Genomic DNA, 23,747 nt, shown 5'->3' on the forward strand with positions numbered 1-23,747 from the left:
TACAGTAACAGTGCAAGTTCTGTCCATTCACAGTGTGTCCCTCTCCCAGTGTAAACACTAACCCAGATAACCTGGCCACGGTCTGATACAGTAACAGTGCAAGTTCTGTCCATTCACAGTCTGTCCCTCTCCCAGTGTACACACTAACCCAGGTAACCTGCCCACGGTCTGATACAGTAACAGTGCAAGTTCTGTCCATTCACAGTCTGTCCCTCTCCCAGTGTACACACTAACCCAGATAACCTGCCCACGGTCTGATACAGTAACAGTGCAAGTTCTGTCCATTCACAGTCTGTCCCTCTCCCAGTGTACACACTAACACAGATAACCTGCCCACGGGCTGATACAGTAACAGTGCAAGTTCTGTCCATTCACAGTCTTCCCCTCTCCCAGTGTACACACTAACCCAGATAACCTGCCCACGGTCTGATACAGTAACAGTGCAAGTTCTGTCCATTCACAGTCTGTCCCTCTCCCAGTGTACACACTAACACAGATAACCTGCCCACGGTCTGATACAGTAACAGTGCAAGTTCTGTCCATTCACAGTTTGTCCCTCTCCCAGTGTACACACTAACCCAGATAACCTGCCCACGGTCTGATACAGTAAGAGTGCAAGTTCTGTCCATTCACAGTCTGACCCTCTCCCAGTGTACACACTAACCCAGATAACATGCCCACGGTCTGATACAGTAACAGTGCAAGTTCTGTCCATTCACAGTCTGTCCCTCTCCCAGTGTACACACTAACACAGATAACCTGCCCATGGTCTGATACAGTAACAGTGCAAGTTCTGTCCATTCACAGTGTGTCCCTCTCCCAGTGTACACACTAACCCAGATAACCTGCCCACGGTCTGATACAGTAACAGTGCAAGTTCTGTCCATTCACAGTGTGTCCCTCTCCCAGTGTAAACACTACCGCAGATAACCTGCCCACGGTCTGATACAGTAACAGTGCAAGTTCTGTCCATTCACAGTCTGTCCCTCTCCCAGTGTACACACTAACCCAGATAACCTGGCCACGGTCTGATACAGTAACAGTGCAAGTTCTGTCCATTCACAGTCTGTCCCTCCCCCAGTGTACACACTAACCCAGATAACCTGCCCACGGTCTGATACAGTAACAGTGCAAGTTCTGTCCATTCACAGTCTGTCCCTCTCCCAGTGTACTGTAGAAGTGCCTTACTTCTTAGCTCTGGGTAATGACTCAATACACACTTGGATTCGTCAGACGGACAGGCCTTTTATTTTACTTCTTTTGCAAGGGGAATCAGCACCTCCACTCAAGGGGTGAGGCTACTATTCCAATGATACAGTGTAAACGTTCTATATTTATACAGTGTAACAAACAAGTTTGATTGAAATCCCTTTGTTCCTCTATCAGGATACATTTTAGATTAATCATCAGGTAGAAATAACATATTGACAGAAGGATCCTGGACACATAAGTCAACCGTTAATCTATAACAGGGCATGAATCGTGTAACCGGAGGTCCTCTTTAATCATATATAAGGGAGGCAAGCTTTGCTTTCGGTCACAAGTTATCAGGTCATTGGTACATCAAAGAAACTCATTATTCCACTTCTACATTCTCATTAGGTGGGCAGGCATCTGTTCTTGGCTGTAGTTCGAGTACGTGCAATAGCTCTAGTTACACATCGACACTTGCCCAGTGTCAAGTCTGAAAACTTTTACCCAGCAAGCACTTGAAATTAACCCCTTATATCATGTAGATTTCCTCATTCCCCCCTTTTGTCCTTTCTAAGGACAATCTATCTCGCTAAGTTTAAGAAACTCTACATCAAAGGTCTCACCCTTAATATCCTCATATTCAGACATCATTGGTACTGGAGGAGTTGACGCTAATAAGGAAAGGACTTTTGTACACAATAATTTTAAACAACCAATCAATAAACTAATTAAAATTATTATCATCACAATTGCGATAAAAGCTTCCAAAATTTGCTTTCCCAATGCTCCTCCCCATCCTGAAATCCAATCCCACATTGACCATGGTTCAGGTTGACGTAGTTTCTCTACGGCCTTCTTTATGTGGTTTACCAGATTGGTGATATTTTCTGAGCTATCTGGGATATAGGTGCAACATTCGGTTTTTATGATTGCACATGTGCCCCCTTCTTTTGCCAACAAATAGTCCAGAGCCATGCGGTTTTGTAAGGCAACAGTGCGCAAAGCCACCATTTCTGCGTTTACATTACTAAGAGCATCTGCAGTATCATTGGCTATTTGTTCCAACACTGCTGCCATGTTTATAGATTCTCTTGTTAACTTCCCTGTTCCATACCAGGGAAATGCTATAGCAAAGAACCTTTCAATTTCTGTAATGGCTCGTTTTGCTCGTGTCCCAGGGTGGCTATCCAAAGATGAAATGTGATGTATATAAGGCACTACATATCCCAAATAACATGACCCAGTCCAATTTTGTGGTAACCAGGGGTATGCTCTATGCCCACAGATGAAATAGGTGTTATTATAGGCTTCAAATTTGTTCCATATCTGGTGCATCATTCCTATTCCTTGTTCTCCTTTCCAGATTTTTTTTTTACTAGTCAAATTTTGTACTGTGGACAGGTTCCACCGTCCCCAATAGGGCCATTCGACTGCGCCCGGTGGTTTAGTAGTAGTTTTAGTCAAAGTGTAGTTACATTTGCACTTACTCCATCTATCTTCTTCTACTATCTTATCCTGCCTAATCCTAAGACTCAGGGGTTGATACGGGGGTACCTGCATAGTGTGATCCTGAAGCTGGACCTTCATAGTCTCGTTATAGCATATAATATAAAAGAAATCACTGTTTAAAAGTACACATTCTTCTATGCATGGTTTGCCCTTCAGGGGATCTGGGTAAATCAATATGGCAGTTTCAATTATCGTTGACAAAGAGAACAGTCTTGTTAAAGTCCAAATCCAGTTCATCTTGGCAGTGTATTATCTTCGACTGATGCCTTCTTACAATGGGACGCGTGTATCCATGTTGGTCGCTCCTTTACTTTTACAGCGGTGTTTGTGGTCAGGAGTACTTGGAAGGGTCCCTCAAATCTGGGTTGAAGGCTATTCTTTCGCTTGAAGATTTTTATATAGACGTTATCTCCTGGCTCGAAAGTATGGCACTTTCCTTCAGTGGGATCGACCTGGGCTTCCTTCACCTGTTGATGGAAACTAGAAATGCATTTGGTTAGTGCAATGCAATAACTCAACATATCTTCCTCCATTTTATGAATGTCCATTTGTTTAGCTGTTAAAGGTGCCGAAAAAGGCAATCTTTGTGGTCTTCCCATGACGATCTCGTGAGGCGACAATCCTGTAATTCTGTTGGTAGCAGACCGCATTGTCATTAAAGCTATGGGTAACAAATCAACCCATTTAAGTCCAGTTTCTTTACACAGTTTTGCAAGCTTGTTTTTCAGCATCCCGTTATATCTTTCCACTAGTCCAGCCGACTGTGGATGATAACTACAATGAAGGTGCTGGTTAATCTGTAAAGCTTTGCATAGTTCCTTAATCACTGTTCCCGTAAAATGGGACCCATTGTCACTTGACAGTTTTGCTGGTATCCCAAAGCGAGGTACAATGTCCTTCAATAAACATTTAGCAACAGTAGTAGCGTCATTCTTTCTACAAGGAAACGCTTCAATCCATCTTGAAAACATATCAATAATAACTAATATATATTTAAAGCTCATACATACAGGTAATTCAATAAAATCCATTTGTAAGTGTACAAAAAGGGCCCATGGGGTTTGGGTGGGATGCGGGCTGTACCTTCTTTATTTTCCCTGCATTTATGGTCTGGCAGATAGTACAATTTTCACATATTTGTTTTGCCAACTTTGAGATTCCTGGTGCATACCAGGTCTTGAGGATATAGTCCGCCATCCCCCCTTTGCCCGCATGGGTGAATTTATGAACACATCGGGCAATTGGTGATAGTAATGATTTGGGTGCCACCATGCGGCCGTCATGATGAACCCATAAGCCGTCAGTGTTTTTAAAACAATGATTAACAACCCATTCCTTTACTTCATCAGAACTGGCCCTATCTTGATGGGTCAGCACATCATCTAAGGACGGGGGCTGCGGTATCTCTGGCTTTTCCCTAACAGGGAAGGCTGAAACTTGTCGTTCAGTACTTGATATAGCTACTGACTTAGCAGCGCTATCTGCAGCAGCGTTTCCAAGCGCAACCTTGTCCAAATGCCCCGTGTGCGCTTGGCACTTAATAATTGCAATCTGTTTACGTCTCTGAATAGCTAGTAAAAGATTTTTCACTTCTTGTGCATTTTTAATCTGGGTTCCCGAGGAAGTCAGGTAACCGCGAATTTTCCAAATTTGTCATGCTCATGTATTCATTGTCTACAATAGCCAGTCATTCTTAGAAAATGCTTCATTTCTCTTTTAGTTTTTGGCAACGATGTGTTGCAAACAACCTTTATTCTATCCGGCGTTAACTCCCTGTTTTAACAATGATTCCATCACTGGCTCAATTCCTTTTTCTGCTTTCTCTGACAATGGATACTGTGACCTTTTGGGTAATGGTGCAGCTGGATTAATTTTAACTTTATAGGGCTGTGCAGTCTAATAGTTAGGAGGTATTTTAAATCTTGTCCTGTTTTGTCATAGGCCGTGCAGTGCAATTTTGAATGCCATTTCCCTAGTTTCAGGGATTCCTGGTATTGTTTTATGGAGCTTGTCCCCACGCTCCTAACAGACTGACGAGTTTGGGACTCAAACTTGGGTCGGCAATTTCCCATGCGTAAAGAACAGGGTGTTTTATTTCTGTTACTGGGTACGCATATGCCTTATCTACTTGGATTTCTACCGTTACTCCTGATGGGGAGCAAATGATTGTAGCATTCATTTTGTACAGCAAGTCTCTTGCACATAAATTCATAGAGACATCTCCTGATAACAGAAAGGAGTGTTCTTCCTCAAATTCTTCTACTTTTACTGTGAGGGGAGTCGATTGATTCAAGCATTGTAGTATTCCAGCCAATCCAGCTATCGGGGTCTTTTTCCCATTAATAGGCATTCCTTCAGAATATCCTTTCCCTAACACCGAAAAGGTTGCTCCTGTATCTACTAAAATGACATAGGTCTCCCAGCTATTTGCATTTTAATTTCAGGTTTGCTGCGTGAATTTAAAGAAACAACGGGCATTTGGTGGTCTGTGGCGCCTGGGGCTGCTGGTGTCAGTCAGTAATTCTGATCTCTATTTCTCCTAAATCCCTGTCCGTTTGTAGGGTAACCTCCTGACTGGTCCGAAAAAGGGTTATGGACAGTGAAATTAGGACCTTTATTCTCTAACGGAGGTCCATTATTGGAGGTTTGGTTCTGACGATTTTTCGCAGGGCATTGGTTTGCCCAATGTCCGGGTTGTCCGCAATTGTAACAATTACCAGATCGTCCATACCCTCTTACTCTACCACGTCTTCCTCTATATTCCCCTCTATTCATCCTTCTATAGTTACCTTGTTATCCTACCATAATAGAGGAGAAAGGTGTTTCTTCGGGGTAATTAATTTTTTTTTCTGACTCAACAAACATAGAGGCAGTCTTTTTATCTGGCTGCTCTCTATTTCTCTCTTGTCCGTTAAACATTCCTCGAGGCAAGTAATTCTTTCTATGTTAAATGACTATCTGAGGGAAAGGGTCTAGTCTTATTTACAGTCCATTTGGACCAATTTGGTAGGTGATCAATGGATGATTGACCAGTTCTTTAACATAAAGGCTGCTGGCGTGCCTTTCTCGGGTGGCTTACTGGTGCTAGCACCCATTTTAGCAGCTTAAATGGTTCACTTAAAACAATCTAAACTCCCGTGACAATCCATGATCTGCGTTGTACGCCCCTACAGATCAGATTAATAAACTATACATACGTATAAAACTCGCGGGTTCTCAACCCTCGTGGAAGGTATTTCTAACTGGGGAAAATACTGAATCCACAATAGCTTAGTGGATCATGTAAAAGACATCACTATTTTCTCAACCATACATTCCGCCGCGGGACTCACTTCCCCGGCTTGGGTCTTTTCCAACCCCTTCTGCAGTTTTTTTTTCAGCTTAAATATTTTAGTTAAAACATACAACAATTCCGTAACACTCTATGATCTGCGTGGGACGCCTCTACAGATCAGACATGACTAAACATTAATACATATAACAATAAACAATAAACAATACACTTGTTAAACAACAACCAAAGTGTTACTAAATCCCCAACCTATGCAGCCTTACTGGACAAAGCTGCAAAGTTGATTGATAATAACAAGTAGTTAAATACTCACTCTCATAAACATTAAACATTGACACTGTGTTTCAGACATCCGCCCACTCTTCTCTCTTTTTTTTTTACCCTATTCCCTTTAGCCAAATCTTTAGCAAAAAGGGCCTTCAATTTGTCCCAGCTAACTTCAAGCTGGAACCTTGCTAGTTCAATTTCCAGTAAATCGCTAGCTCCTTAGTTAATCAAATTCCTGACTTAACCTTCTCTCTCAGCAAGCTGGAACCTTGCTAGTTCAATTTCCAATAAATCGCTAGCTCCTTAGTTAATCAAATTCCTGACTTAACCTTCTCTCTCTGGTACCTTTATTTCAGCACTTCCTACAGTCCTTTTCTGCACGATCCTGTTCGCGGGGCGTCAGCGCCTCATGGCTGGTCCTCTGTTCCGTTTCTGAAAGGGAAGCAGTCACAACGGCAGTTTAACCCCCGAACCTTGTGAGTCAATTACCCGATGGCAGTGCTGTCCAATGGAATAAACAGACTGTGCGCAGCTATGCTTATGGCAGGGAAAGTCCCAAAAATGTGGCAAAACACCACCTTCGGCCGATGGGATTTTCCCAACCGAGCAACGTACTCGGCGTCTGTTAACTCACCAATTGGTACAGCAAGCCATCTCGGTGGAACCTCCAAATTGTAGAAGTGCCTTACTTCTTAGCTCTGGGTAATGACTCAATACACACTTGGATTCGTCAGACGGACAGGCCTTTTATTTTACTTCACTTGCAAGGGGAATCAGCACCTCCACTCAAGGGGTGAGGCTACTATTCCAATGATACAGTGTAAACGTTCTATATTTATACAGTGTAACAAACAAGTTTGATTGAAATCCCTTTGTTCCTCTATCAGGATACATTTTAGATTAATCATCAGGTAGAAATAACATATTGACAGAAGGATCCTGGACACATAAGTCAACCGTTAATCTATAACAGGGCATGAATCGTGTAACCGGAGGTCCTCTTTAATCATATATAAGGGAGGCAAGCTTTGCTTTCGGTCACAAGTTATCAGGTCATTGGTACATCAAAGAAACTCATTATTCCACTTCTACATTCTCATTAGGTGGGCAGGCATCTGTTCTTGGCTGTAGTTCGAGTACGTGCAATAGCTCTAGTTACACATCGACACTTGCCCAGTGTCAAGTCTGAAAACTTTTACCCAGCAAGCACTTGAAATTAACCCCTTATATCATGTAGATTTCCTCATTCCCCCCTTTTGTCCTTTCTAAGGACAATCTATCTCGCTAAGTTTAAGAAACTCTACATCAAAGGTCTCACCCTTAATATCCTCATATTCAGACATCATTGGTACTGGAGGAGTTGACGCTAATAAGGAAAGGACTTTTGTACACAATAATTTTAAACAACCAATCAATAAACTAATTAAAATTATTATCATCACAATTGCGATAAAAGCTTCCAAAATTTGCTTTCCCAATGCTCCTCCCCATCCTGAAATCCAATCCCACATTGACCATGGTTCAGGTTGACGTAGTTTCTCTACGGCCTTCTTTATGTGGTTTACCAGATTGGTGATATTTTCTGAGCTATCTGGGATATAGGTGCAACATTCGGTTTTTATGATTGCACATGTGCCCCCTTCTTTTGCCAACAAATAGTCCAGAGCCATGCGGTTTTGTAAGGCAACAGTGCGCAAAGCCACCATTTCTGCGTTTACATTACTAAGAGCATCTGCAGTATCATTGGCTATTTGTTCCAACACTGCTGCCATGTTTATAGATTCTCTTGTTAACTTCCCTGTTCCATACCAGGGAAATGCTATAGCAAAGAACCTTTCAATTTCTGTAATGGCTCGTTTTGCTCGTGTCCCAGGGTGGCTATCCAAAGATGAAATGTGATGTATATAAGGCACTACATATCCCAAATAACATGACCCAGTCCAATTTTGTGGTAACCAGGGGTATGCTCTATGCCCACAGATGAAATAGGTGTTATTATAGGCTTCAAATTTGTTCCATATCTGGTGCATCATTCCTATTCCTTGTTCTCCTTTCCAGATTTTTTTTTTACTAGTCAAATTTTGTACTGTGGACAGGTTCCACCGTCCCCAATAGGGCCATTCGACTGCGCCCGGTGGTTTAGTAGTAGTTTTAGTCAAAGTGTAGTTACATTTGCACTTACTCCATCTATCTTCTTCTACTATCTTATCCTGCCTAATCCTAAGACTCAGGGGTTGATACGGGGGTACCTGCATAGTGTGATCCTGAAGCTGGACCTTCATAGTCTCGTTATAGCATATAATATAAAAGAAATCACTGTTTAAAAGTACACATTCTTCTATGCATGGTTTGCCCTTCAGGGGATCTGGGTAAATCAATATGGCAGTTTCAATTATCGTTGACAAAGAGAACAGTCTTGTTAAAGTCCAAATCCAGTTCATCTTGGCAGTGTATTATCTTCGACTGATGCCTTCTTACAATGGGACGCGTGTATCCATGTTGGTCGCTCCTTTACTTTTACAGCGGTGTTTGTGGTCAGGAGTACTTGGAAGGGTCCCTCAAATCTGGGTTGAAGGCTATTCTTTCGCTTGAAGATTTTTATATAGACGTTATCTCCTGGCTCGAAAGTATGGCACTTTCCTTCAGTGGGATCGACCTGGGCTTCCTTCACCTGTTGATGGAAACTAGAAATGCATTTGGTTAGTGCAATGCAATAACTCAACATATCTTCCTCCATTTTATGAATGTCCATTTGTTTAGCTGTTAAAGGTGCCGAAAAAGGCAATCTTTGTGGTCTTCCCATGACGATCTCGTGAGGCGACAATCCTGTAATTCTGTTGGTAGCAGACCGCATTGTCATTAAAGCTATGGGTAACAAATCAACCCATTTAAGTCCAGTTTCTTTACACAGTTTTGCAAGCTTGTTTTTCAGCATCCCGTTATATCTTTCCACTAGTCCAGCCGACTGTGGATGATAACTACAATGAAGGTGCTGGTTAATCTGTAAAGCTTTGCATAGTTCCTTAATCACTGTTCCCGTAAAATGGGACCCATTGTCACTTGACAGTTTTGCTGGTATCCCAAAGCGAGGTACAATGTCCTTCAATAAACATTTAGCAACAGTAGTAGCGTCATTCTTTCTACAAGGAAACGCTTCAATCCATCTTGAAAACATATCAATAATAACTAATATATATTTAAAGCTCATACATACAGGTAATTCAATAAAATCCATTTGTAAGTGTACAAAAAGGGCCCATGGGGTTTGGGTGGGATGCGGGCTGTACCTTCTTTATTTTCCCTGCATTTATGGTCTGGCAGATAGTACAATTTTCACATATTTGTTTTGCCAACTTTGAGATTCCTGGTGCATACCAGGTCTTGAGGATATAGTCCGCCATCCCCCCTTTGCCCGCATGGGTGAATTTATGAACACATCGGGCAATTGGTGATAGTAATGATTTGGGTGCCACCATGCGGCCGTCATGATGAACCCATAAGCCGTCAGTGTTTTTAAAACAATGATTAACAACCCATTCCTTTACTTCATCAGAACTGGCCCTATCTTGATGGGTCAGCACATCATCTAAGGACGGGGGCTGCGGTATCTCTGGCTTTTCCCTAACAGGGAAGGCTGAAACTTGTCGTTCAGTACTTGATATAGCTACTGACTTAGCAGCGCTATCTGCAGCAGCGTTTCCAAGCGCAACCTTGTCCAAATGCCCCGTGTGCGCTTGGCACTTAATAATTGCAATCTGTTTACGTCTCTGAATAGCTAGTAAAAGATTTTTCACTTCTTGTGCATTTTTAATCTGGGTTCCCGAGGAAGTCAGGTAACCGCGAATTTTCCAAATTTGTCATGCTCATGTATTCATTGTCTACAATAGCCAGTCATTCTTAGAAAATGCTTCATTTCTCTTTTAGTTTTTGGCAACGATGTGTTGCAAACAACCTTTATTCTATCCGGCGTTAACTCCCTGTTTTAACAATGATTCCATCACTGGCTCAATTCCTTTTTCTGCTTTCTCTGACAATGGATACTGTGACCTTTTGGGTAATGGTGCAGCTGGATTAATTTTAACTTTATAGGGCTGTGCAGTCTAATAGTTAGGAGGTATTTTAAATCTTGTCCTGTTTTGTCATAGGCCGTGCAGTGCAATTTTGAATGCCATTTCCCTAGTTTCAGGGATTCCTGGTATTGTTTTATGGAGCTTGTCCCCACGCTCCTAACAGACTGACGAGTTTGGGACTCAAACTTGGGTCGGCAATTTCCCATGCGTAAAGAACAGGGTGTTTTATTTCTGTTACTGGGTACGCATATGCCTTATCTACTTGGATTTCTACCGTTACTCCTGATGGGGAGCAAATGATTGTAGCATTCATTTTGTACAGCAAGTCTCTTGCACATAAATTCATAGAGACATCTCCTGATAACAGAAAGGAGTGTTCTTCCTCAAATTCTTCTACTTTTACTGTGAGGGGAGTCGATTGATTCAAGCATTGTAGTATTCCAGCCAATCCAGCTATCGGGGTCTTTTTCCCATTAATAGGCATTCCTTCAGAATATCCTTTCCCTAACACCGAAAAGGTTGCTCCTGTATCTACTAAAATGACATAGGTCTCCCAGCTATTTGCATTTTAATTTCAGGTTTGCTGCGTGAATTTAAAGAAACAACGGGCATTTGGTGGTCTGTGGCGCCTGGGGCTGCTGGTGTCAGTCAGTAATTCTGATCTCTATTTCTCCTAAATCCCTGTCCGTTTGTAGGGTAACCTCCTGACTGGTCCGAAAAAGGGTTATGGACAGTGAAATTAGGACCTTTATTCTCTAACGGAGGTCCATTATTGGAGGTTTGGTTCTGACGATTTTTCGCAGGGCATTGGTTTGCCCAATGTCCGGGTTGTCCGCAATTGTAACAATTACCAGATCGTCCATACCCTCTTACTCTACCACGTCTTCCTCTATATTCCCCTCTATTCATCCTTCTATAGTTACCTTGTTATCCTACCATAATAGAGGAGAAAGGTGTTTCTTCGGGGTAATTAATTTTTTTTTCTGACTCAACAAACATAGAGGCAGTCTTTTTATCTGGCTGCTCTCTATTTCTCTCTTGTCCGTTAAACATTCCTCGAGGCAAGTAATTCTTTCTATGTTAAATGACTATCTGAGGGAAAGGGTCTAGTCTTATTTACAGTCCATTTGGACCAATTTGGTAGGTGATCAATGGATGATTGACCAGTTCTTTAACATAAAGGCTGCTGGCGTGCCTTTCTCGGGTGGCTTACTGGTGCTAGCACCCATTTTAGCAGCTTAAATGGTTCACTTAAAACAATCTAAACTCCCGTGACAATCCATGATCTGCGTTGTACGCCCCTACAGATCAGATTAATAAACTATACATACGTATAAAACTCGCGGGTTCTCAACCCTCGTGGAAGGTATTTCTAACTGGGGAAAATACTGAATCCACAATAGCTTAGTGGATCATGTAAAAGACATCACTATTTTCTCAACCATACATTCCGCCGCGGGACTCACTTCCCCGGCTTGGGTCTTTTCCAACCCCTTCTGCAGTTTTTTTTTCAGCTTAAATATTTTAGTTAAAACATACAACAATTCCGTAACACTCTATGATCTGCGTGGGACGCCTCTACAGATCAGACATGACTAAACATTAATACATATAACAATAAACAATAAACAATACACTTGTTAAACAACAACCAAAGTGTTACTAAATCCCCAACCTATGCAGCCTTACTGGACAAAGCTGCAAAGTTGATTGATAATAACAAGTAGTTAAATACTCACTCTCATAAACATTAAACATTGACACTGTGTTTCAGACATCCGCCCACTCTTCTCTCTTTTTTTTTTACCCTATTCCCTTTAGCCAAATCTTTAGCAAAAAGGGCCTTCAATTTGTCCCAGCTAACTTCAAGCTGGAACCTTGCTAGTTCAATTTCCAGTAAATCGCTAGCTCCTTAGTTAATCAAATTCCTGACTTAACCTTCTCTCTCAGCAAGCTGGAACCTTGCTAGTTCAATTTCCAATAAATCGCTAGCTCCTTAGTTAATCAAATTCCTGACTTAACCTTCTCTCTCTGGTACCTTTATTTCAGCACTTCCTACAGTCCTTTTCTGCACGATCCTGTTCGCGGGGCGTCAGCGCCTCATGGCTGGTCCTCTGTTCCGTTTCTGAAAGGGAAGCAGTCACAACGGCAGTTTAACCCCCGAACCTTGTGAGTCAATTACCCGATGGCAGTGCTGTCCAATGGAATAAACAGACTGTGCGCAGCTATGCTTATGGCAGGGAAAGTCCCAAAAATGTGGCAAAACACCACCTTCGGCCGATGGGATTTTCCCAACCGAGCAACGTACTCGGCGTCTGTTAACTCACCAATTGGTACAGCAAGCCATCTCGGTGGAACCTCCAAATTGTAGAAGTGCCTTACTTCTTAGCTCTGGGTAATGACTCAATACACACTTGGATTCGTCAGACGGACAGGCCTTTTATTTTACTTCACTTGCAAGGGGAATCAGCACCTCCACTCAAGGGGTGAGGCTACTATTCCAATGATACAGTGTAAACGTTCTATATTTATACAGTGTAACAAACAAGTTTGATTGAAATCCCTTTGTTCCTCTATCAGGATACATTTTAGATTAATCATCAGGTAGAAATAACATATTGACAGAAGGATCCTGGACACATAAGTCAACCGTTAATCTATAACAGGGCATGAATCGTGTAACCGGAGGTCCTCTTTAATCATATATAAGGGAGGCAAGCTTTGCTTTCGGTCACAAGTTATCAGGTCATTGGTACATCAAAGAAACTCATTATTCCACTTCTACATTCTCATTAGGTGGGCAGGCATCTGTTCTTGGCTGTAGTTCGAGTACGTGCAATAGCTCTAGTTACACATCGACACTTGCCCAGTGTCAAGTCTGAAAACTTTTACCCAGCAAGCACTTGAAATTAACCCCTTATATCATGTAGATTTCCTCAGTACACACTAACCCAGATAACCTGCCCACGGTCTGATACAGTAACAGTGCAAGTTCTGTCCATTCTCAGTCTGTCCCTCTCCCAGTGTACACACTAACCCAGATAACCTGCCCACGGTCTGATACAGTAGCAGTGCAAGTTCTGTCCATTCACAGTCTGTCCCTCTCCCAGTGTACACACTAACCCAGATAACCTGCCCACGGTCTGATACAGTAACAGTGCAAGTTCTGTCCATTCACAGTCTGTCCCTCTCCCAGTGTACACACTAACCCAGATAACCTGCCCACGGTCTGATACAGTAACAGTGCGAGTTCTGTCCACTGACAGTCTGTCCCTCTCCCAGTGTACACACTAACCCAGATAACCTGCCCACGGTCTGATACAGTAACAGTGCAAGTTCTGTCCATTCACAGTCTGTCCCTCTCCCAGTGTACACACTAACCCAGATAACCTGCCCACGGTCTGATACAGTAACAGTGCAAGTTCTGTTTATTCACAGTCTGTCCCTCTCCCAGTGTACACACTAACCCAGATAACCTGCCCACGGTCTGATACAGTAACAGTGCAAGTTCTGTCCATTCACAGTCTGTCCCTCTCCCAGTGTACACACTAACCCAGGTAACCTGCCCAAGGTCTGATACAGGAACAGTGCAAGTTCTGTCCATTCACAGTCTGTCCCTCTCCCAGTGTACACACTAACCCAGATAACCTGCCCATGGTCTGATACAGTAACAGTGCAAGTTCTGTCCACTGGCAGTCTGTCCCTCTCCCAGTGTACACACTAACCCAGATAACCTGCCCACGGTCTGATACAGTAACAGTGCAAGTTCTGTCCATTCACAGTCTGTCCCTCTCCCAGTGTACACACTAACCCAGATAACCTGCCCACGGTCTGATACAGTAACAGTGCAAGTTCTGTCCATTCACAGTCTGACACTCTCCCAGTGTACACACTAACCCAGATAACATGCCCACGGTCTGATACAGTAACAGTGCAAGGTCTGTCCATTCACAGTCTTCCCCTCTCCCAGTGTACACACCAACACAGATAACCTGCCCACGGTCTGATACAGTAACAGTGCAAGTTCTGTCCATTCACAGTCTGTCCCTCTCCCAGTTTACACACTAACACAGATAACCTGCCCATGGTCTGATACAGTAACAGTGCAAGTTCTGTCCATTCACAGTCTGTCCCTCTCCCAGTGTACACACTAACCCAGATAACCTGCCCACGGTCTGATACAGTAACAGTGCAAGTTCTGTCCATTCACAGTCTGTCCCTCTCCCAGTGTACACACTAACCCAGATAACCTGCCCGGGGTCTGATACAGTAACAGTGCAAGTTCTGTCCATTCACAGTCTGACACTCTCCCAGTGTACACACTAACCCAGATAACATGCCCACGGTCTGATACAGTAACAGTGCAAGTTCTGTCCATTCACAGTCTGTCCCTCTCCCAGTGTACACACTAACCCAGATAACCTGCCCACGGCCTGATACAGTAACAGTGCAAGTTCTGTCCATTCGCAGTCTGTCCCTCTCTCAGTGTACACACAAACCCAGATAACCTGCCCACGGTCTGATACAGTAACAGTGCAAGTTCTGTCCATTCACAGTCTGTCCCTCTCCCAGTGTACACACTAACCCAGATAACCTGCCCACGGTCTGATACAGTAACAGTGCAAGTTCTGTCCATTCACAGTCTGTCCCTCTCCCAGTGTACACACTAACCCAGATAACTTGCCCATGGTCTGATACAGTAACAGTGCAAGTTCTGTCCATTCACAGTCTGTCCCTCTCCCAGTGTGTACACTAACCCAGATAACCTGCCCATGGTCTGATACAGTAACAGTGCAAGTTCTGTCCATTCACAGTCTGTCCCTCTCCCAGTGTACACACTAACCCAGATAACCTGCCCACGGCCTGATACAGTAACAGTGCAAGTTCTGTCCATTCACAGTCTGTCCCTCTCCCAGTGTACACACTAACCCAGATAACCTGCCCACGGTCTGATACAGTAACAGTGCAAGTTCTGTCCATTCACAGTCTGTCCCTCTCCCAGTGTACACACTAACCCAGATAACCTGCCCACGGTCTGATACAGTAACAGTGCAAGTTCTGTCCATTCACAGTCTGTCCCTCTCCCCGTGTACACACTAACCCAGATAACCTGCCCACGGTCTGATACAGTAACAGTGCAAGTTCTGTCCATTCACAGTCTGTCCCTCTCCCAGTGTACACACTAACCCAGATAACCTGCCCACGGTCTGATACAGTAACTGTGCAAGTTCTGTCCATTCACAGTCTGTCCCTCTCCCAGTGTACACACTAACCCAGATAACCTGCCCACGGTCTGATACAGTAACAGTGCAAGTTCTGACCATTCACAGTCTGTCCCTCTCCCAGTGTACACACTAACCCAGATAACCTGCCCACGGTCTGATACAGTAACAGTGCAAGTTCTGTCCATTCACAGTCTGTCCCTCTCCCAGTGTACACACTAACACAGATAACCAGCCCACGGTCTGATACACTAACGGCGGGTCTTCTGCACATTGTCCCTCTCGGTGAGCGATCAATCCCGTTTTCCATTGCTTCAGAAGGGAATCACCACTGACGGTTTCAGAGTTTGATCCACTAGAACTTCTACTGTCATATAAACAGGATCATGTGTGGATTTGTAATGTGATTTCTAAAGCACAGAGGGAAAATATCACCTTCATTGAAACCTCCATGTTCAGTGAATATTAGAATCAAGTGAGGATTTGAAACTTTTCTCGCCCATTGTTCACTTTCAAGCGAGGTTTCCATTAACTGAGATTTAATTTCTACACGCACGTCTATTGAAGCTGTGAAATAAACCGTGCCATATTTTACTGAACATTAAATGTTATTGAGAAGTTGTTTTTTGTCAATACAACTAACATTGAAACCACTTTCTGTCTGTTCTAATTGAAGATGTTCAGCAGAAACACAAGGAAACACTCCGGGTACAAACTGAAACACTGAGACTGAACACGATCCTAATAAGGGAGAAGGTTAAGATTTTCCAGCTGGTTGATCGATACGCTGAACTAACGATCATTTCGACTGTTCGAGATCGGACACTTGTAGAACATGAACTGCTGGCAAGAGGCCGAGCCCATGAAGAGTGGAGAAAACAACATCTCCGGGGAGTGCTGGAAAAAATCCGAACTGATCAATTGTTCCACAGCAGTTTTTCCCAGAGAAAATCCAAATCTGGGAGTTCAGGAGCAGTGAGCGGAGTCCCTGGGATTGGAAAAACAACAATGATACAAAAGATTGTTCATGACTGGGCCACTGGGAAAATATACCCAAACTTTCAATTTGTTTTCAGCTTTAAATTCCGGGATTTGAACGCTATTAACTGTAGAATAAACCTGAGGAATCTGATACTGGATCAGTATCCTTACTTTGGGAATATTCTTAGGGAGCTCTGGAAGAACCCAGAGGTATTGCTATTTATATTCGATGGTTTGGATGAATTCAAGGACAGGATCGATTTTGCTGACAATCGGAGAAATACTGAACCTCAGCACAGGTGCACAGATCCTGAAGACTGGTGTGAAGTGTCTGACATTGTGTACAGTTTAATACAGCACAAGCTGCTCCCAGGATGTTCAGTGCTAGTGACCAGCCGCCCCACTGCATTACATTTATTGGAAAAGGCTGAGATCAGTGTCTGGGCTGAAATCCTGGGATTTGTTGGTGAAGAACGGAAGGAATATTTCAACAAGTTTTTTGAAGATCAGACGGTGGCAGCAGCTGTTTTCAAACATGTGGAGGAGAACGAGATCCTGTACACAATGTGCTACAACCCTTCCTACTGCTGGATCCTCGGTCTGTCACTGGGCCCCTTCTTTACACAAAGAGACAGGAATCAGCAGCGAGTTCCCAAGACCATCACCCAACTATATTCCTACTATATTTACAACATTTTGAAAAACCATGGCCGAGAGATTGCAAGCCCCCGTGATGTGTTACTGAAGCTCGGTGAGATGGCCTTCACAGGAGTCTCCGAGAAGAAGATTGTGTTTGGAAATGGAGATTTGATCAAGTACAATCTGCAACCTTCCCAGTTCCTGTCTGGGTTCATGATGGAACTTTTGGAGAGAGATGAATCTGCCCAGAGCGTGGTGTACACATTCCCGCACCTCACCATCCAAGAGTTTGTAGCCGCACTCGCACAATTCCTGACTCCAGATCCTGGGGACATCCTGAAACTCCTCAGAGAATCCCACAGCAAGGAAGATGGGCGATTTGAGATATTTCTCCGTTTTGTTGCTGGTCTCTCCTCCCCACGGGCAGCTCGGCCCCTGGAGAAGTTTCTGGGTCGATTTCTTCATCAAACCACCTGCCGAGTGATTGACTGGGTGAAGGAGAAGATTGAAGGACAGATTGGAAACAGAGAGAGTGAAAGGGACCTCCTGAACACATTCCACTACCTGTTTGAGTCTCAGAATAAAGCACTGGCTCAGACCACAGTGGGATCTGTGGAAACACTTACATTTACTGGATTGAGATTGACCCCGATTGACTGTGTGGTCCTGTCTCACGTCATTGGACTCTGTGATTCAATAAAATACCTCGATCTAGGATGCTGCTCCATTCAGTGTGAAGGACTCCAGCGGCTGGGACCCGTACTGCACAAATGCCGGGTGTTGAGGTAACTGTTTATTTGTCTCTAACTGTTGGGTGAATTGTAGAACAGTCACGGATTGTGTTGTTGCTCCATTCAGTGTGAAGGACTCCAGCGGCTGGGACCCGTACTGCACAAATGCCGGGTGTTGAGGTAACTGTTTATTTGTCTCTAACTGTTGGGTGAATTGTAGAACAGTCACGGATTGTGTTGTTGCTCCATTCAGTGTGAAGGACTCCAGCGGCTGGGACCCGTACTGCACAAATGCCGGGTGTTGAGGTAACTGTTTATTTGTCTCTAACTGTTGGGTGAATTGTAGAACAGTCACGGATTGTGTTGTTGCTCCATTCAGTGTGAAGGATTCCAGCGGCTGGGACCCGTACTGCACAAATGCTGGGTTTTGAGGTAACTGTTTATTTGTCTCTAACTGTTGGGTGAATTGTAGAACAGTCACGGACTGTGTTGTTGCTCCGTAATGTAGAGAAACAAACAGTTCAGTTAAACCAGGGAGAAGCGGATTCAACACAAATATGACCAATAATAATATGATCGGTCAGTAATTCCCTCAGGACTGGAGAATCTAAAATGGATCCTTGTGAACAAGTAGGGATTTTACAGTCTTTATCGGATCAGCAGATACAGGTCACTGAGAGTCTGATAATTTAATTACAATAAATCATATTTAATAAGGCTGGACAGGTAAACATATAAAATATAATCCGGCAGTAAAGATAAAATTAATTAAAAATATTTTCCACATCCACCATTTCAACTAGAAACAGGAGAGAAACCCGAGTTTAAATCACTAACAGTTCGATATTTACTCCAATACCGTGCAGAGTGTGTCCTGTCGAGGGGTTAGTTTCCTGGATTGGGAATATTGGGGAATCGGGAATTCTTTCAGCTGTAAATGTTTACAATTATTCACAGTCCTGAACATTGAGTAAAGATTGATATTCAGGATCTTAAACCTGCCGGTGAAAAGGTTCCAATCTAACCAGAGTACAGACATACACCAGCCAGCGGTGGGGCCTCGCACACAGCGGGCGGCTCCTGGGTAAACCGGGGGCAGTGAACCCGGGAATTCCCCATAATCCACCCCCTGTGTGTGAGGCCCCGCTCGGGGAGGGAACTTCAAAAATTCCCCAAAAACTGCCGGGCCAGTTACCCCTGAAATAAATGTAGAGCCAGTTTAATAATGGGAATAAAGTGAGAGACTCCCCTCCCCTATAAACTAGGAGCACAGGGACATTTAAAACTTGTAACGGGACAGAATAAACTCTCTTGCTGCTATTGACAAACATTCACTATAAGCCCTCTGACTCCCACAGCTACCTGGAATACACTTCCTCCCACCTCACTTCCTGTAAGGACGCTGGCCCATTCTCCCAGTTTTTCTGATGATGCCACGTTCCATCCAGTGCTTCCGACATGTCTTCCTTTTCCCTCAACCGAGGATTCCCCTCTACCGTGGTTGACGCGGCTCTTGACCGTGTCTGTTCTGTTTCCCGCACTTCTGCTCTCACCCCTGCCCCTCCCTCCCAGAACCACGATAGGTTCCCCTTGTCTTCACCTTTCACCCCACCAGCCTCCACATTTAATCTCTCCTGTCTTCCACCCTATCACAGACCTTCCCTTTTGTTCTGTCCTCCGCTCCCCCCACCTTTCCCGGCCCCGACACTTGCTTAAACATCTGTTACATCTGTAACTTGTTCCAGTTCTGACGAGGGGTCCTTGTCCTGAAACATTAACTCTGTTTCTCTCTCTGTAGATGCTGCCTGACCTGCCGGGTATTTCCAGCATTTCCTGTTTTTATTTCAGAATAAATTCTCCTTGTTATATAAAATCCTGGGGGGCGGATTTTACAGCAGCAGTGAGCGTTTCACAATATAACTCACCCAGAGTTATTGTACAGATTAATATAATGCACAGAGTAGAAAGCACAGGGAATCACCGCTTTATCATTTAATTCTGGGAAATTCGACCGATTCCCATAAAATCCGGGATTTAAGGAGCAGCAGAACTGAGACAAGTTTCTCCAAACATGACGAGGCCGGTCACTGAGCTCCAGGAGGGTAATTCTGATCATCAGGGAATGAGACCGGACTGAGGGACATTTAAAGGCTCCACACAGACAGCACTTTATTTAATAAATACATTAACGGACAATCCCTGAATATATGGGCAGTTGGACAGAGTGAGATACATTCCCAGTGAGGGGGTAATTTCACAGGGGTCAGCGGACGCGATCAGTGGCGGGTCGGGTGGGAAAATGGATTTTTCCCCAGTGGGCCGGGACCCCGCTGTCAACCCGCCACCACGTGCCTTTCCCAAATGTCAGGTCTGTCAGAGCAGAGCAGACCCGACACGTAGCGGCGGGGGAGGCAATTCAGGTCATTATAACCTTGTTAACAGAGGATTACAGTAACAACTATTTTCAGCTCGCCTTCAGAGTTTACATAGAAACATAGAAGATAGAAGAAGGAGTCGGCCAATCGGCCCCTCGAGCCTGCTCCGCCATTCAATGCGATCATGGCTGATCATCCAAATTCAGTACCCTGTCCCTGCTTTCTCCCCATACCCCTTGATCCCTTTAGCCTTAAGAAATATATCCAACTCCTCCTTGAATATATTTAATGAATTGGCCTCTGCTGCCCTCTGTGGTGGAGAATTCCACAGGTTCACCACTCTCTGGGTGAAGAAATTCCTCTTTTCTGTCCTAAAAGGTCTACCCCTTATCCTTTAGACTGTGACCCCTGGTTCTGGACTCCCCCGCCATCGGGAACATCCTTCCTGCATCTAGTCTGTCTAGTCCGGTTAGAATTTTATAAGTTTCAATGAGATCCCCTCTCATTCTTCTAAACTCCAGCGAGTACAAGCCCAATCGACCCAATCTCTCTTCATACGTCATTCCTGCCATCCCAGGTATCAGCCTGGTGAATCTTCGCTGCACTCCTTCCATGGCAAGAAAATCCTTCCTCAGATAAGGCGACCAAAACTGCACACAATACTCAAGGTGCGGTCTCACCAAGGCCCTGTACAACTGCAGCAAGACCTCCTTGTTCCTGTACTCAAACCCTCTCACTACGAAGGCCAACATACCATTTGCCACCTTAACCGCCTGCTGTACCTGCATGCTTACCTTCAGCGACTGGTGCACAAGGACACCCAGGTCTCATTGCACTTCCCCTTCTCCCAATCTATTGCCATTCAGATAATAATCTGCCTTCCTGTTTTTGACACCAAAGTGGATAACCTCACATTTATCCACGTTGTATTGCATCTGCCATGCTTCTGCCCAATCACCCAACCTGTCCAAATCATCCTGTAGTTTCTCGGCATCCTCCTCACAACACACACGCCCACCCAGCTTTGTGTCATCTGCAAATTTGGAGATATTACATCTCGTTCCCTTGTCTAGATCATTAATATATATTGTGAATAGCTGGGGTCCATGGACCGATCCCTGCGATACCCCACTAGTCACTGCCTGCCTCTCAGAAAAAGACCCGTTTATTCCAACTCTTTGCTTTCTATCTACCAACCAGTTCTCTATCGAAGTCAATACCTTGCCCCCCAATCCCATGTGCCTTAACTTTACACGCTAATCTCTTATGTGGGACCTTATCGAAAGCCTTCTGAAAGTCCAAATACACCACATCCACTGGTTCTCCCTTATCTATTTTACCAGTTACATCCTCAAAAAATTCCAGTAGATTATTCAAGCACGATTTACCTTTTGTAAATCCATGTTGACTTTGTCCGATCCTGTCACTGTTTTCCAAGTGCTCTGCTATTACATCTTTTATAATGGACTCTAGCATTTTCCTCACTACCGATGTCAGGCTTACCGGTCTGTAATTCCCTGTTTTCTCTCTACCACCTTTTTTGAACAGTGGGGTAACATTAGCTACCCTCCAATCCATGGGTACTGTTCCAGATTCCATCAAATGTTGGCAGATGATCAGCAATGCATCTACTATTTCTAGGGCCACTTCCTTAAGTACCCTAGGATGTAGATTATCAGGCCCTGGGGATTTATCGGCCTTCAATCCCATCAATTTCCCTAACACCATTTCCCTACAAATACTGATTTCTTTCAGTTCCTCCCTTTCATCAGACCCTATGTTCCTGTGGTCCACGCTGCTCGGGGATCACGTCAGGTAACCAGGGCGGGAGTTGAAAGGCCATGGAATCATTTCATTACTTGACAGCTGGAAATGTGCTATAAAAGCTCCCATCTCACAGCTGTTCACTTTCCAAGCTCAGAAGCTGTTGCTTACTGCATTTGGAAGACAGATTGAGCATTATGCAGGTTGCAAGTGTTTGGAGCAAACTCTCTATCCAGTGTCACCTCATTGGAACAACCTCTCTCACCATTAACAGATTGCTTCTGACATCTCAAGTTCACCTGCCATCTATTACACCAGCATGGGTCTGGTTTATACTGTCTCACCTTGTGCCTCAGAGTCTCACCACGATCAGCCCCAACACCAGCAGCACCAGGGACACCAGCAGCACCAACAACAACACCAACCTTCTCCACAACTCCTGATGCTGCACAGCACAGAGGGCATCAACACCCGGCCACATTGCTGACCGGGTCACCAGAGATGGCCTCCCCAAGGCCAGAGTTTCTTCACTTGGTGCTGCTCGCCCTGGATGACACATGATGCGCCAGGTTAACACCAGCCCACACCAACAACACAAAGCATCCGTACAATGCCCAAACCATTCCTGTCACACTCATCAGCATTGCGGGGGCTACCGTTATGTCTCACCATTCACTGCAACTCACTAAGCCACTTCCAAACATGTACACAAATCTTTCGAAGAACGGAAAGTGTTGAAAATAAAGATTTCAATGTTTCACACCACATTAACAGAAACTTCACATGAACATTGGCTAAAACACACAATTGCCTATCCTTGTGTGTTGTTAGTTGGTATGATTGGACTAGGATGAGGGTGAGTGTGAGGGGTGACTCGTGAGATGGGGATGTGATAATATCGATAGAGAGGAATGGGTGGAGGTGCAGGGTAAGTTGGTGAGAGTAAGAATGTTCAGGAGTAGGGTGGGGAAGGCAGAGTGATGGGGATGTGATAATATAGAGAGAGATGGGTGGAGGTGCAGGGTAAGTTGGTGAGAGTAAGGATGTTCAGGAGTAGGGTGGGGAAGGCAGAGTGATGGGGATGTGATAATATAGAGAGAGATGGGTGGAGGTGCAGGGTAAGTTGGTGAGAGTAAGGATGTTCAGGAGTAGGGTGGGGAAGGCAGAGTGATGGGGATGTGATAATATAGAGAGAGATGGGTGGAGGTGCAGGGTAAGTTGGTGAGAGTAAGGATGTTCAGGAGTAGGGTGGGGAAGGCAGAGTGATGGGGATGTGATAATATAGAGAGAGATGGGTGGAGGTGCAGGGTAAGTTGGTGAGAGTAAGGATGTTCAGGAGTAGGGTAGGGAAGGCAGAGTGATGGGGATGTGATAATATAGAGAGAGATGGGTGGAGGTGCAAGGTAAGTTGGTGAGAGTAAGGATGTTCAGGAGTAGGGTGGGGAAGGCAGAGTGATGGGGATGTGATAATATAGAGAGAGATGGCTGGAGGTGCAGTGTAAGTTGGTGAGAGTAAGGATGTTCAGGAGTAGGGTGGGGAAGGCAGAGTGATGGGGATGTGATAATATAGAGAGAGATGGGTGGAGGTGCAGGGTAAGTTGGTGAGAGTAAGGATGTTCAGGAGTAGGGTGGGGAAGGCAGAGTGATGGGGATGTGATAATATAGAGAGAGATGGGTGGAGGTGCAGGGTAAGTTGGTGAGAG

The 23,747-nt window shown here is 44.4% G+C and overlaps 2 protein-coding genes across 2 annotated transcripts in view; both read left to right on the forward strand.

Annotated features, from left to right (window-relative positions):
- The window catches only part of LOC147096527 (NACHT, LRR and PYD domains-containing protein 3-like), a 120,314-nt gene that overhangs the window by 82,286 nt on the left and 14,281 nt on the right, over positions 1-23,747 (forward strand). The window contains exon 6 of the mRNA XM_085975357.1: positions 16,231-17,959. Within this exon, the coding sequence (XP_085831483.1) occupies positions 16,231-17,959 (1,729 nt within the window). The remainder of the gene's footprint in view (positions 1-16,230; positions 17,960-23,747) is intronic.
- The window catches only part of LOC147096528 (NACHT, LRR and PYD domains-containing protein 3-like), a 582,546-nt gene continuing 576,772 nt past the window's right edge, over positions 17,974-23,747 (forward strand). Inside the window, exon 1 of the mRNA XM_085975346.1 lies at positions 17,974-18,211. The gene's annotated coding sequence lies outside the window, so the exon portion shown is untranslated. The remainder of the gene's footprint in view (positions 18,212-23,747) is intronic.

The sequence above is a fragment of the Somniosus microcephalus genome, unplaced genomic scaffold (assembly GCF_052327205.1).
Source record: "Somniosus microcephalus isolate GS21.2 unplaced genomic scaffold, FLI_Smic_1.0 unresolved_chr1, whole genome shotgun sequence".
Classification (NCBI taxonomy): domain Eukaryota; kingdom Metazoa; phylum Chordata; class Chondrichthyes; order Squaliformes; family Somniosidae; genus Somniosus; species Somniosus microcephalus.